We start from the raw sequence: 14,016 nt of genomic DNA, 5'->3' as shown, positions 1-14,016 counted from the left end.
ACTTTAATGCAAAATAAAATAAAATGCATCATCAGTTTTGGACCCACATTCTCAAGATTGTCTTCGAGAAGATCAATCTCACCTTCCATCATCAAGGCGACTCAAAGATACAACAAAACAACTGCACCAGGATGAAAATAAAAGTTTCGGGACGACCTGGCCAAAGCCCTGACCTAAAGCGAAAGAAAAATCATTAGGGTGACCCGTGTGCGTAATCATACAGATTTTTTGTCTTTTGGGGAGAATATTGCCAAATCTATACATATCTAGACATAATAGCGAAAGGGAAGCTCACTTTTTCAAAATAAATAATGTAGAAAACAATGTAACGTGGGGTGTGTTCACTTGCCATAGGCACGATAGTACAACACAAGCGATTGTCATCATCACAATTTCATTCACACACGCACAAAAAAAATCAAAATAAAATACACGTTGTGGGGCTGCCGAGAGGATAGTGACAGTAAATATGAGCACAAAGAGGAGCGGGCGCAATGGAGGCCAGCTACATCTGCTCCACGAAAACCGAGACCCCCTCCTACAGAAAAGGAGGAGGGAGCACACAGCAGCTCCCGATTCTGATCGAATATGGGGCATTTAGAAGGCAATTAGGATGCTATCGTGGGTGCAATGACGTCCACGCAAAGCCTGTGGCCGAGATTGTGGCGCATCCACCAGCGGCTTGAGCGGACTCCGGCCGGCAAATCGCCGCTTTCGAGACTGCCCATCGTCACAATGGTGGGGGCCATCGCACTGGCCTCAATGTTTTGCTAACCCATTTTTTATTTCCCCCCACCCCACAGCACAATTCAAAGGGAGCTTCAAACGTGCGTGCTTTCAAATGCATAACGTGGTAATGCCGCGCCGCTAAATCGCTCGACGGGTCGGCATCAGCCAGGCGACTTTTCCTCGCCTTCTCGTTTCATTTTCGCTACGGTAAACTTCACGTGCGCCTCGACGCACAAATGAACGTCTCTTTAGGTCCTACGCTGTTATCAAAGGTGAGATTTTTGTTTTTATTTTATTTTATTTTTTTGTCGCGTGTGTTTTGTGCGCGAGAGCGGAGCCGGGCCCTACCGTCGCTGCCGCAGTCACGTCCGGCTCCGGCCTCCTCGTTTCCCACTCGCGGTTGCTCCTCGGTGGTGAGCCGGCAGCGCCCACAGAGGGCGTCCTGGAGATGTCAACGCATTTGGAGAAATATTCCGGGTGTGGTGTTTCAAAATAAAGCCTCTCGAAGCCAAACAGCACAAAGGATCCATTGGTTATTCGTCGCGCTAGTATTTAATTGTGAAAGCAACCCTTTTGTTGGTTCCTGTTTATTGCGTCTAACTCGACACGACTTTTCCATCCCAAGCAAGCGCCTGCGTCGACACTTCCAGCTGAGGATGCTTCCAATTCAAGCAGAAGTTCCGTCGACCAGAACCGAGTGGGCGGGTTTCCAGCTCGCTTTTGGTCACGTCTCGAATCCCCTTGGTGCCGCACTGCGTTGCGGAACTGCATCGCCGACTGGGACACCTCCACACTTGGGGTGTCTCATTTCCTCAAGTGTCACATGCAACAACAACAAGAAAACCAGATCAAATACTAACGTAAACCATATCAATAAAATGCAACCAAACATGATGTCATTTATATGTGAATTTATACGACATTATTTTAAAACAAATTTGTGTAATTAGACGTTTCAAACAAAAAGTGAAACTCAAATCACGACAGTTATCTTTCCCGGTGACGTAATGACGCTTGCTTTTGACCATTGTCACCGTAAAGCTGCTTGGAGTACTTTACCTGCGCGCGCCTGTAGAAGGGCGGGGTGCTTTGTTTGCACTAAGAGTCTCAAATTCAGCATCTTTTTTTTTTTAAGAATGGATTTCCTTTCATACGGTTTTAAATAAACTACATATTAATATAATGTTCCCTATTTTTATTTCCATTCACTGTTTAACAGGACTGTAGTGATAGTACCAATAATAAAACTAAACATGAAATCCAATATATAAATACAAGAACGTGAAAATATTTTCATTCAAGCATAAATACACAAGATCAATCTAAATGTAATATTAACGCTGTTATTGTTATTGTTATTAAACGACGAGCAAGGCACCTTTAGTTTCAGTGTTTAGAAAAACTCCGGTTGACGTGGTACATCAAATCCAACAGCCCCCGTCATTTGAAGTTGGAGTAGGAACGTGATTGTGCTCGTCCGGGCAGCGAATGAAAACAACATGGACGACCAGCGGGACGTTCAAAATCCCAGACCGAACACGAACTCCAGCCTCGCCATGTCGCCCACTTCTGCGGTGGCCATGGAGATGAAAAGGAAGAAAATACGACAAAGTGCATTGTTCCAGGAAACAGAGGTGAGAATATTGTCTTTTTCCTGGTGTTAATATTTACTAGTCCGTGGGTGACGCCCGATTGGATCCAAAGTACAAGGAAACGATGGAACAACAACAACAACAAAAAGATGAATACAAAATAAAATCGCAGGCTCCTGCCAACATTTATTTACAGCACAGCCATAACATTAAAACATATTGTGGTCAAATATCTGTTAACATACAGATTTGGAGACTTCAAAGTGAGTTCACGTCAGATATGTGCAGCCATTGTTCTACGCTTTATTCAGTTCCGAGCTTTGTACGTTCACCGTTGCCTTCGACATGAGCATAGATTTAATCACACAAAAATGTATTTGTATTAATATGAATGACGTAAAGAAACGTCCAAGGCTTGCACTGGTTAGTAACAATGTACTGAATGATTTGTTTTTCAATACGGAAGGGGTTTGCTTCACTTTAGAGTTTTCTCGGCCACCGTATTTCTCTGCTTTGGACCTAATCATTTTTTATAACCCTACTTGTCACATTTTGATTTAGCTCTGTCTCATTCACCTGTGCCACAAACATTTTTTTACAAACTAGCCAATGTAAAATTGACAAAGAAATGCAACATAGTACGTGGTCAAACTTACCATATTACACTTTAACATATTGCTGTACACTCTGTGCAACTGCACAAAGAGTACAGTAGTTTCTAATATTTTGGTGCCTTCATCAAGCCACACAAAACTATCAAAACATTAGAAATGTCCATAACACCATCCAACAAGGCCAAACTTGATCTTTTTAATAAAACATTCTCCTCCAAGAACACCAAGATTGAAGAGAAGCTGGACTTTGAAGTGCGAATGCGAGAGGGCGCCTACAAGCTGCTTCTGGCCTGCAGTAAGAGGGAACAGATCCTCAACGCCTCCAAGAACCTGCTGATCTGCAACGCCAGGATCAAGGCATACATCGATCACATGCAGAAGGCAGACCAGCAGCGGGATCTGGCAGCAGTCAGCAGGTAATGCCTATACTTATTAGATACTTATTAGATACCAACCAACTCTAAATCCACTTAATAATGTAAAAACGCAATGAAATCGAAGTCTTTGTTAGCGTTTGGAATTGTGGCTTGGGCTCTTAGTCTTAAAGGTCAAGTGTCATCCCTATAAACATTGTAAAATAGATATTGGAATGAAAAGTACATATAACATCATTCACTTCTATGTCTATACGCAAAAATAAATATGAGCGGAGAGCGCGTCATCCATGCGCAAAGTTGCGGAAGTCTCCTTCGACATCCAAGTGGTCGCCATATTACTGCATCTTCTGTCCAAGATGTCACACGGGACGTTCGCCATTGAAAACACGCTGTGCCACCTACTCTGGGAAACAAACACGGCCCATCTGACACGGAAGCTCTTTTTGAAGAGGAGAACATCTCACCACCGAGTGAAGTGACCGGGGCAATATTACCCTATCGTTTCGAGCCATATTTAGATGATATGCGGATCACGGCCAAACCGCATGTGGCCAAACCAACCACCCTGCCTGATCCACCTCCGCGTGGCGGTGATTAAAAATAACGCCGCCCAAGAGCGAGGACGACAACCGTGGCTCTCGTCCTTTGCACCCGTGCAATCCATCTTTCACGACGAACCGGGTCTTTTGGAAAAGTATGAAGAGCGAATCCATCCTCCAAAATGTTCGACCAATATCCAGCAATACAACAAGGCGGCGTTTTGGCTAACACAAAGGAACAACGAGCTACCTTCCAGCAGGTAAAACTAGTATAAACAGATGAGACCGCTTGAGTGCGCTACTGCCCTGTACGTCACTTCCTGCTTCTTGTCGAAAACAAATCCTTCGAGAGGATTTTCTTGGCGGAGGTTACAAAAAGCCATATACGTCCAAATTATGTGTGGTGAAAAAACGCATGGTTCCATACCGGCTGCCGTTTTTTCATTAATAACATACTAAAAATCATGCATTTGACATTCATGACAGTGGCCCTTTAATGTCCGCAGGCATTCAGAGGAGCGCATCCCATGTCGAGGAACGATCGCGCTCTCCGGTGAGTTCACTTCCCATTTCTGGTTGTGCGGACAACTCGGAATTGAAAAATGTCAAAAGACGAGCCACTAAATGAAGCGATCTTGGGGTTATTTGGTTAATTGACTCCTCTCTCCTTTGCAGGACTTCGTATTCCATTGATGTGGAAGGATCAGGATCACTTTAACAACAGAGGAAGTGAGATTCCCTCCCCCGCCATTTGCGTGTTATTCCTACATTTTTCATACTACCCTATACTGTTTATTCCCGGTAGGCTCGCGGCGGGTGGCCATCTTCTGCGTGATGCAGATGGACTGCCAGGTGTTTGACACCAAGATGGCAGTGGTGGACCGATCCATCACGGACGTCTGCTTCGAGGAACTAACCATCTTGTAAGTATTTGCTCGTTGCGTGCTCACGCTACATCTAAATACGTAGATGGTACCTGTCAGATGCAAGAAAAACAGATTTGTATTGAATTAAAACAGGCTCAGATTTCACATGAGCTTCATTTGTGTGTTAAGTGAGATCATAATTATCTCAATATTAAAATATTTTGTGACTTTTTTTTCAATAAAGGTCTCAAGACAATGCCGAGTGCAACAAGTAGCAACACTCGATCCAGACTTTTCAAGTGTAGTTCAGTTTTATTTAACTTCAATACGATGCATTTGATCTTTTAGAACTGGTTGTTTAAAAAACATTTTTAGGGAGTGGTTTTTTTATCTTTAATACATTTTAATAAAATAATTTAAAGTACATTTTTATTTTCCTATATTTAAGTGCAGTGGTAATGTTCAAACCGCATGTTACAGTGCCCTACAACAATATTAAATATACTTTTTAGGGATAAAATCACCCTTGTTTTTGGTGAACACTAAGACTTATTATGTCGCTACCTGTTAAACTTGGTCACGATGTTTGTCTTTGAAGAAGTTGGTAATTTTTTAGGTGTCGCTGGGTGGAAAAATAAAAATTAGCATCACTGCCCTGGAGATAATGTTTTCGTTTTTTTAAATTTACCTTTCAAGATTTTTTTAAGATTAATTTAAATAGATTTGATATATTTTAAAGTATTGTGTGTTTTAATGTCTTTTCCCCTGAGATTTAACTTGTGCATCATTTTGTTTATAATTTGGCAGCTCTATTCCTTTTTTCTTTAATTTAAATGTTATTTATCTATCACGTGCATTATTGCAATATTTCCAAAATGTCCAAAGATGTGTGTTGTTGTTGTTATTTCCACGGTACTGTGATCCTCTCCGTTAAATCCTCCATTGCAGTAAAGATGCACTTCCTGGTTTTAACCTGCGGGTGGAGCTGTGGAGCTGCGCCGCGGAGGAGGAGCCCACCCTGTCCAAGACCCCGAGGAAGTTGGCCAAGAAGCTCCGGAATTCCTTCGGGAAGACGGCTGGGAAGAAACTCTGCCCTCTGCTGGATAGTCCAGATCCCGACACCTTCCTGCAGAACAACCCGGTGCCGGCGTATGTACCACTATAATTATATGACAAGTACCGTTATGTATTTTGTGTGTGTGAAATCCACCTAGCTAACAAAAACTTGCGCGCATTGTGATGTTGATTCCTAGAACAAGTTTGGTTTTTTTTGTTTTGTTTTTTTTTTTGGGGGGGGGGACTAACTAACAAGCAAGCGTTGGAATATGGCTTCAACATTTTTTTGGTGTTGCGCAAACAAAAAAAGCAATGGCGGGAGGTGTTTTATGTGAACTCTTTTGAAGTCACTAGCACACTCCGTCCTATTTCTCGGGCTCGATTGAGGCCTTATTCAGCCTGTGCTTCAACTCTTCACATTGTGTGTTTGTCGTCGTCCCAGAGGAGCCAAGTTCCAACTCCTGGCCTACTCCACCATGAGACTGCCCGAGGCTGAAGGCAGCTTTCAGTCCCACTCGCTGGTCGTCCTCCAAAATTGTAAGAAAGCCCAATTATATTTACATATCATAGATGATTACCGTTGCAGCCGAGACGAAGGATCTATGTTGCAAGTCAGTTGGTGTTTTACAAATTAGCAAGTTTACACAAATTTAAGAAGTCACACACGTGTGAATGGGAAGTGCTGCTCGGTTCTAAATCTTGATGGTGTCTTAAATCTCTCCCTCTCAGCCGATTGGTCCTCGTGGCTTCCGCTTTACGGCAACGTGTGTTGCCGCTTGGTGGCCCAACCGGCGTGCATGACGCAAAGCGTGATGGCCGCTTACCTCAATCACAAGGTAAAATCTTCTGTATTTTTCTTTGAAGCCAGAACCCAGTCAGGGTGAGGTTTCCGTCAGAGGCTTGTTAGGACTGTAAGACCTAATAAATGTATGATTATGTATACTTTTACACAGCAAAACATTGGGTTAAAAAAAGTTTCTTCAACTATTGTTTATTTATAGAATTTAGAAAAAAAAGATAAAATAACTTTGAGATGTTGCATGCTTTTTTTAAATTAGAATTGTAGGAAATGTTCAATTTTGGAAACTTGAAGTAGATGCACTTGATTTTCCTTAAAAGGCCACATCAGATGATGTGGAGGGGGAGGGGGGCATTCCCATTCATAGAGCTCGTGCACCTACATCATAAAATCACTTGGTTTTTGTGTACCTTGTCATATTGCCGGTCAAGGTAAGCATTGCCAATGCTAAGTCGGTCGGAGACGACATCGAAATACGCCTTATGACATGACGCCAAGAGTCTTGTCCGATAACGTCAGACATTTAGAAGGTGAAAATAAACAACGGTACGTGGAAAAATTAGATTAACTTAGTATAGAGGACTCGTATTTAATGCCGGCGTTTGTGTTTGAAATTTGACTGTTAATTCGCTTCCGCTTGTCTTGGGCAACTGGATCTACACATGTATCTGGTGAGTAAGTCGTCCAGATTTACACGGAAGAGTTTGAAAGCGTATAAAAGTCTGGACACATAAAAATACTTCGTTCCTGGATCTGTTTTCAATCAAGAATAAATCCCACGTAGTGAGGGTTTTGAAGGCTCGTGAACGCAGAAGCGTGTTCGGCTACATGTTAACCTTTGCCGGAATCCATCGATCTATTCAGGTCGTATTAAATGCAAATACCAATATTTCAATAAATGACCCCTGGTTTTACACAAACTCGCATTCATTAACTATGATTGAAAACAAAAAAATAGGACTGAGTCATCTCCACGGAAGGTACATGGAAGCGATTGTGGTCACACTTATCCTCCGTAAACCTCTGCGACAAACGTTTTTTTTTTTTTTATACGCATTGTTCTCAAATGAGCCATCTTGGCACTATAAATACTTCTTGGTAATTTAAGATTGAGAAGAATAATTCCTCCCGAAAATGAAGCGATAGCTACACAGGGCTGTGTGTAGTTTGGTTGGGCACCATCCATCATGTTTAATTGCCAAAATGCATCGATATTTTCTCGTCTTTTCAGCTGGTATTCCATAGAATGGTTCAATTGTCCCACTGTTTGTGTGTCGTCCCCCAGGAAAGTGTGCAAGGCATGGAGCGCCGCTGCAGCCTCTACTGCGTCCTGAGCGCCGCCACCTTGCGGTGCTACTACAGCCCGGAGGAGATGGACGCCAAAGTCCAACCGGGGCTGCGGCTGCCAGTCAACAAGGTGGGACGGCCCGACCCCTGGCGGGCACCTTCTCGTCGGACACGCTCGTTTTCATTTCGCGCTCGCTTGAGCGTGTTGATTAAAAATGAAAATGCCGCACTGCCACGAAAATGTGTGAGGGGGAGAAAACACTTAATTGGAGATGAATAAAACCTGTTCATTGTTGATTTACTTTGCACTTGCACCTGTTTGCCATTATCATTGAATGTTTGCCACCCACAAGGATCCATTTTTCGTCTGGCACGTCGGAGTCGTGTTGCGTTACTGTTTTCTTCGATTCAGAGCGAGAACATTAACTTTTGACAGCGTACCGACTTTTATTCAGCTTATGCAAGCCTTTTCCAAGTCTAGATATTGTAAAACTTTGCAAAAACCAGATGGAAAACGACATATTGTCATGAGGGGGCTGGAAGGGATGTTTTGCAGTTCTTCAAAAAAAAAAAAACGTCATGTTTTCAAGTAGCTTAGGTTTAAACCCAAATTTCCTTGTCGCAACGGGGTCATTGAAGTTGTCGCTGCAGGACACCCGCATCCAAGTGATGGAAAAGTTGTCAGGAGGAAGGAAGTCCAAGACTCTGTCCGTCATCAACCCTTCGCCGGAGGGAACCCAGACTCAGGTCTTCACGGCAGACACGGCGGAGGAGCTTGACCGGTGGCAGGAGGCGCTACATCAGCACCTCTTTGATCAGAGTGAGTCTCAAGTCAGACCAGGTCTTTGTGCGGCGGTACATTCACACACACATGCTTTAAACACTTAAGCATGTTAAAGCACACATTAAAAGTCACCCTTAGCGCCTATTCACAAAATAACGACGTGAGGAAATGAAAAATAAAAGACCCGCTGGCACGGCTCGAAGCTAAGATTTTGTTTGCTTGAAGCCAGGGGTCTCAAACTCAATTCAACTCAGGGCCGCCGGAGGCGGAGTCTGGCTGACGCTGGGCCGTAGCCTCGGCGCACATGGACTTATGTGGACTTAAAATTAAAAATAAAAAACAATCCCATCTCCTCAAACATCTTTTTTTAAACCCAAAATAAGATGAAGGACGCACGTGTTTACAAAAAAAAACTCTCCTTGGCAACACAGCTGTAACTTTCTCAGTGAAAATGGTTTCTCTGCTTGCATCAAGCATGGTCGATGTCACACGCCCAATTGCCATCTACCCCACCGTGATTGGTCCGCTCCGCACACAACCCTGTAAAATTGCCGTCCATATAAAACTCAAGGGCCGCACAACCATTAGACTTTCATATTAAGGTGGGGGCCGCAAAGTATCATCTCACGGGCCTGCAAGTGGCCTGCGGGCCGCATGTTCGAGACCCCTGCTTTAAGCTGTTTACTCTGAAGTCTACTGTAAAACGGCCACTTACAAAGTATTTAAACCCCAAAATGCTAAAACTGTATCATTTCGGCGAATAAATGCTAGCTCAAGGTTGACATGATGTAAAACACCATAGATATGCTAACAGAAATTATATTTTATGGGTAGAGGGGGGTATAATTATCTCCCAACAAAATCCTCTTAAAGACAGAACATTACAAAATAATGTTACAGTATATACACACTATCTCTCTTTTTTTTTTTTTCTTAAATGATTGAAGCGGTGACTTATAATTTATGGTTCTTGGTTGGAAATGATATTCGATTCTTCATACTTTTAATTAAGTCAAATGTCTTCTCAGTGTTGGCTGTCAAGGAAAGAAAGCGAAGTGGTGCAAAGAACACGTATCGATGTGTTGTTGTGGTCGTCCATCAGGTCAGTGGCTGCACTGCTGCGAGCAGCTCATGGAAATCCAGGTGGCGTCGCCACGGAAACCGTCGCTCTTCCTCACCAAGCAAGCGGACTCCGTTTACGACGAGCTCAGTGAGTATCGGGTGCTTTTCTCGATACTTTATGCAAACAAATGGGACTCAATTTTTTTTTTTTTTTCTTCCCCAGTGCTTAATATTATTTTGATTTGAGTGGGTCATGTTTGTTTGTTGGGTTTTTGACGTATTTATTTTTACTTTGTTTTTTTCAACCTCCTGTAACTCCAAAGTGGATATTTGCTCTGAGACACATTCACATAATTATCATTTTTCCTCTTTGTCAATCTTTTTTTTTTTTCACTTTTTTAAATCGCAGCACGGCCAGCATTGCTCAATTTCCATTCCAAACGTGAAGGATATCAATAATATTTAATGATTTTGTTGTTGTTTCTAAATTCAAATTTGCCGTACATAAAAGACCCATTCTAACTTTTTAAAATGAATTTGACGAAAGATGAATATACATGTACTTTCAGTTTATTAACACTGTCAAACCAAATGAATTCATTTTTAATACCAAAAACACTCGCACAAAACACTTTTTGTTTGGATTAAAAAAAACATATTTGACAAATGCTTATTATTGGATAGATGAATTATACAAATATATATTAAAAGCTATGGAACGCCATATCCTGCCATCTTATTTATCTTGTTTTAAAATATAATAATAATTCAAATGTACCATAATAGGTGACCACATGTATTAGTTTGGAAATGACGGTATTGATATTTTTATGCACGCTTATGACTATAAAACCCGAAACGCTGACAGTACTGCAGCACTGAGTCGTGCACATACTTGATGTACCGTTGGCATTACTGCGTTCTCTCACTACTTCACAACTCCTGACAAAGCGGACTTTGGTGCCCCGTTGTGGTACCTGCAGGCGTAGACGTAAAATTGCTAATGATCGACTCCTCGTAAAAGCGTTTTGCGTCTAGTTGCCAAAAGATGGTGGCGGAGTACTTCAAACAAAGATGATCATAAAGTAGCAACAGCATGCTCGGAGCCTGTACACGATCGTGAACCCCGTTACATAATTTGCCATCACTCGTTAAATTTTTCGCAACAAACAAACTGCTGTCGCTATGCTCATCGAAAGTATTAGGTAGCATGCTAGCCACGTACCGCTAAATTATTTGTTCTCTCTACCATAATTTACAGCCTACAAGCCCCGACTTTTTTCACACGCTTTCAAACCTGCGGTTTAGGCGATGATGCGGCATAGCGTTAGCGCGGCGCTAGCGTTAGTGTGGCTCTAGTGTTAGCATGGTGCTACCGTTAGCGCACCCGTTTATAAGCCTCAGTACACTGAAAGAGTTTAACGCTAGTGTCGCTAATGCTAGCACAGAGCTAACACTAGCGCGTGTTAGTGTTAGCATGGCGCTAGCATTAGCGCAGTGCCAGTATCAGCGCACCTGGTTATAATCCTCGGTACACTGAAAGAGTTTTAACACTAGGTGCGCTCTGTAAGCCAGGAATTACGGTAATTATGTTATGTCATTCTATTGAATTGTTATGACGGTATGATAGCATTTTTGTTGTTGTTGTTTTTAATTCACGGGACCAATGAAACTTTGATCTCACGGCGCCACTTTGCAGGTATCAATTCTCCGGGCAAGTTCGAAAGCATCACCGACATCATCCACAGCAAGATCGAGGAGACCGACGGCCGCTTCCTGATTGGCCACGGGGAGGCGAGGGTGCCTCCTAATTGGTCGGCTCTGTTTGACGGTTCCCACGCGTTTGCACCGCAGAAGACGCCGACTCGTAATGTCCTCTCCCAGAGTCCGACCCGCACCCCATGTTCGAGCCCCCGGCCCTGCTCAAGCTCCACACCCAACAGCGGCAAAAAACGACGTGCCCCGCTTCCCCCGGCGAACCCCGACACGGCCACTCCTCCTCCTCCTCGTCCTCCTCCACTCTCTCATTCGGAGAAGGAGAATACTTCGCGCCCGAAATCCAAAACAGGGAGACCGTCCCTGGATGCCAAATTCTCCGCTATCATCCAGCAGCTGCAGCACAGCAACAGATACGGAGGGGGCGGCGCTCCGGCCTCGGGCCGCAAGAACGCGCCGCTGGCTCAGGTTGAAGTCGGCCAAGTTGCCGCGCCGAGGACCCATCGGAGGAAATCGTTCAGAGAGAGGATGAACTTCAAAGGCAACATGGAACACTAAATTGTAACAATTACGCTGCCGGAGGGGGTTTTAGCTGCGGTTCTAGCGTTAGACGTATTCTACTGTGAATTGGATAACGGCAAAGACACGCTTCACATTCGACGTCCAGCTAGCGTTTGTGATGTCACCATTAGAAGTTGTTGTGCGCAAAGCTTTTTTGCTCAAGCCAGTGCCACATTTTGTTTGAAAATAGAAAGTTTCATCTCACACTGACTTGCGTTTTTATGCGCCACACCGTCAAGTTCCGCCTTTTAAAGGTACACAGACGTAGCCGTTTCTGTACATTTTTGCTCAATTTAAAAAAAAAAAAAAAATTTTTACAATATGTTTTAATGTTTCAGGCTTGTGTGAGGGGTAGTACTACCGTAATTCCCGGCCTACACAGTGCACCTGGTTTACAAGCTTCACCGAGTACATTTGTAAAGGAAATATTATTTGGTACACACATACGCCGCACCTGTATAAATGCCGCAGGTGCCCACAATGAAACCCAAATTCAAACACGAGCTATTTACAAAGAGACTGTACACAGAAAGAGCTTAACACTAGTGCTAGCGTCAATGCTAGTGCTAATGCTAGCAATGCACTGACGCTATGCTAACGCTAGCGCTGCGCTAGCACTAACGCTAACAGGGCCGGTTAAACTAAAACGTACCGGTAAATATCACTGAGACACACCAGTAACACAGCAGCAACATGCTATCACAACGCTAATGCTAGTGCAGCACTAACAGGGCCAGTAAAAGTCACTTCCTTGGCACATACGTTCCACCAGTCTCTTACCTTTTCCGCTCGAGTGCCCCCTTGCGGCCGTTAGAAAAAAATGCACAAATTACCCGCATCACAGCATAAACCGCAGGGTTGAAAGCGTGTGAAAAAAGTCGCGGCTTGTAGGTATATCAAAAAAAAAAAAAATCTGGTTTATATGTTTTCAATCCTTGTTGAGTCGGGAATGTTTTACGATGATCAACTGTGGTTCACTAGACACCTAATTTGTTGCCATTCAAGTTAAGATAGTGTTTTGCAATTTTTATGATTAATTTTTAATAGTTAAAGACCTTTTTCCTAAAAATGTGCCTTAATTAATGACTGGCAAGCGGTCCAGGGTATACCCGATCCCGAATGATGTACTACTGCTGCATCCATTCGGAGAATTTTTACGAATGCCAATGCGTACCTCAGAAGAGTATCGGTGCTCGTTTGTGGTACATCACTGATTATTACGTTTTACTTTTATTGTTTACCATTTTAACATTGTAATATATAACAACCATTTTATGTGATTACAAAGTTGCCAGCTCACTTTTATACCCAAATTAAGAGCAGCAGCAATACTTAGCAACCAATGGCACATACTATACTATACAGTACTTATAACTTTACTGTATTTCAGTTATTTTACAGTGGATTGATTTAACGTTTTACATTTAAATAATGCTTACGTAATTCAAAACATTTATTGTACAATTTCACACATGAATGAATTCACCCAGGAGACGTAAAGTTGAATGTAGTATTCCTAAAAAAAAAAAAAAGTACAGTAGTTTGTATTTGAGCTGTATTGTAGGATCGGCTGACCTCTTGTATGATATACTGTAGTAATGAATGTTAAAAATGTGATTTAAAACATGGGGCCGTGCAGTTAATAAATGTTTTACGATGGCCGCGCTCTGACATATTTTCCACGATGCCGTGAAAATGTTTTATAAATCACATTTTTTGGAATGGATTATTTTTGACGTGAGGAGAGGATATGGATGTGAGTCATGGGGAGCTGAGTATTAAAAAATACTTTTTTGTCATATGTGGTCAGCAAAAAAAAAAAAAAGAAAAAATATTGTGTCACGCGGATCCAAAACCTGGACGCTCATCAGTCATGCGACCAAAATGGAAGAGCGGCGAATTTTTTTTTAAAAAACTAAACTTTTGGAATTGGTCCACACAGACGATCCTGGTGGGGACGTCCCGCTTAGCGTGATGACTTTGTGGGCCCTCAGTGCAAAAATGGAACTTCGGCGTTCCCGAGGTCGGCATGTG

General features: G+C 42.8%; 2 protein-coding genes across 3 annotated transcripts in view; one reads left to right on the top strand and one right to left on the bottom strand.

The window, feature by feature from the left end:
* cep170aa (centrosomal protein 170Aa) overlaps positions 1–2,010 on the bottom strand; it is a 39,983-nt gene extending 37,973 nt beyond the window's left edge. For both annotated transcript variants that reach the window (XM_061836663.1, XM_061836662.1), the window contains exon 1: positions 1,078–2,010. The gene's annotated coding sequence lies outside the window, so the exon portion shown is untranslated. The remainder of the gene's footprint in view (positions 1–1,077) is intronic.
* Positions 2,011–2,137: 127 nt separating this feature from the next.
* rtkn2 (rhotekin 2) lies at positions 2,138–13,750 on the top strand. The gene is made up of 12 exons (XM_061836664.1): positions 2,138–2,363; positions 3,155–3,351; positions 4,358–4,404; positions 4,527–4,580; positions 4,657–4,774; positions 5,666–5,866; positions 6,216–6,310; positions 6,503–6,609; positions 7,858–7,989; positions 8,511–8,679; positions 9,746–9,853; positions 11,405–13,750. Exons 1-12 carry the CDS (start codon positions 2,229–2,231, stop codon positions 11,977–11,979), a joined length of 1,938 nt encoding a protein of 645 aa, XP_061692648.1. The 5' UTR covers positions 2,138–2,228; the 3' UTR covers positions 11,980–13,750.
* The last annotated feature ends 266 nt before the right edge of the window (positions 13,751–14,016 follow it).

The sequence above is a fragment of the Syngnathoides biaculeatus genome, chromosome 12, assembly GCF_019802595.1.
Source record: "Syngnathoides biaculeatus isolate LvHL_M chromosome 12, ASM1980259v1, whole genome shotgun sequence".
Taxonomy (NCBI): Eukaryota; Metazoa; Chordata; class Actinopteri; order Syngnathiformes; family Syngnathidae; genus Syngnathoides; species Syngnathoides biaculeatus.
Note: the sequence above shows the minus strand (reverse complement) of the source record. Positions and strands in the feature narration are given on the sequence as shown.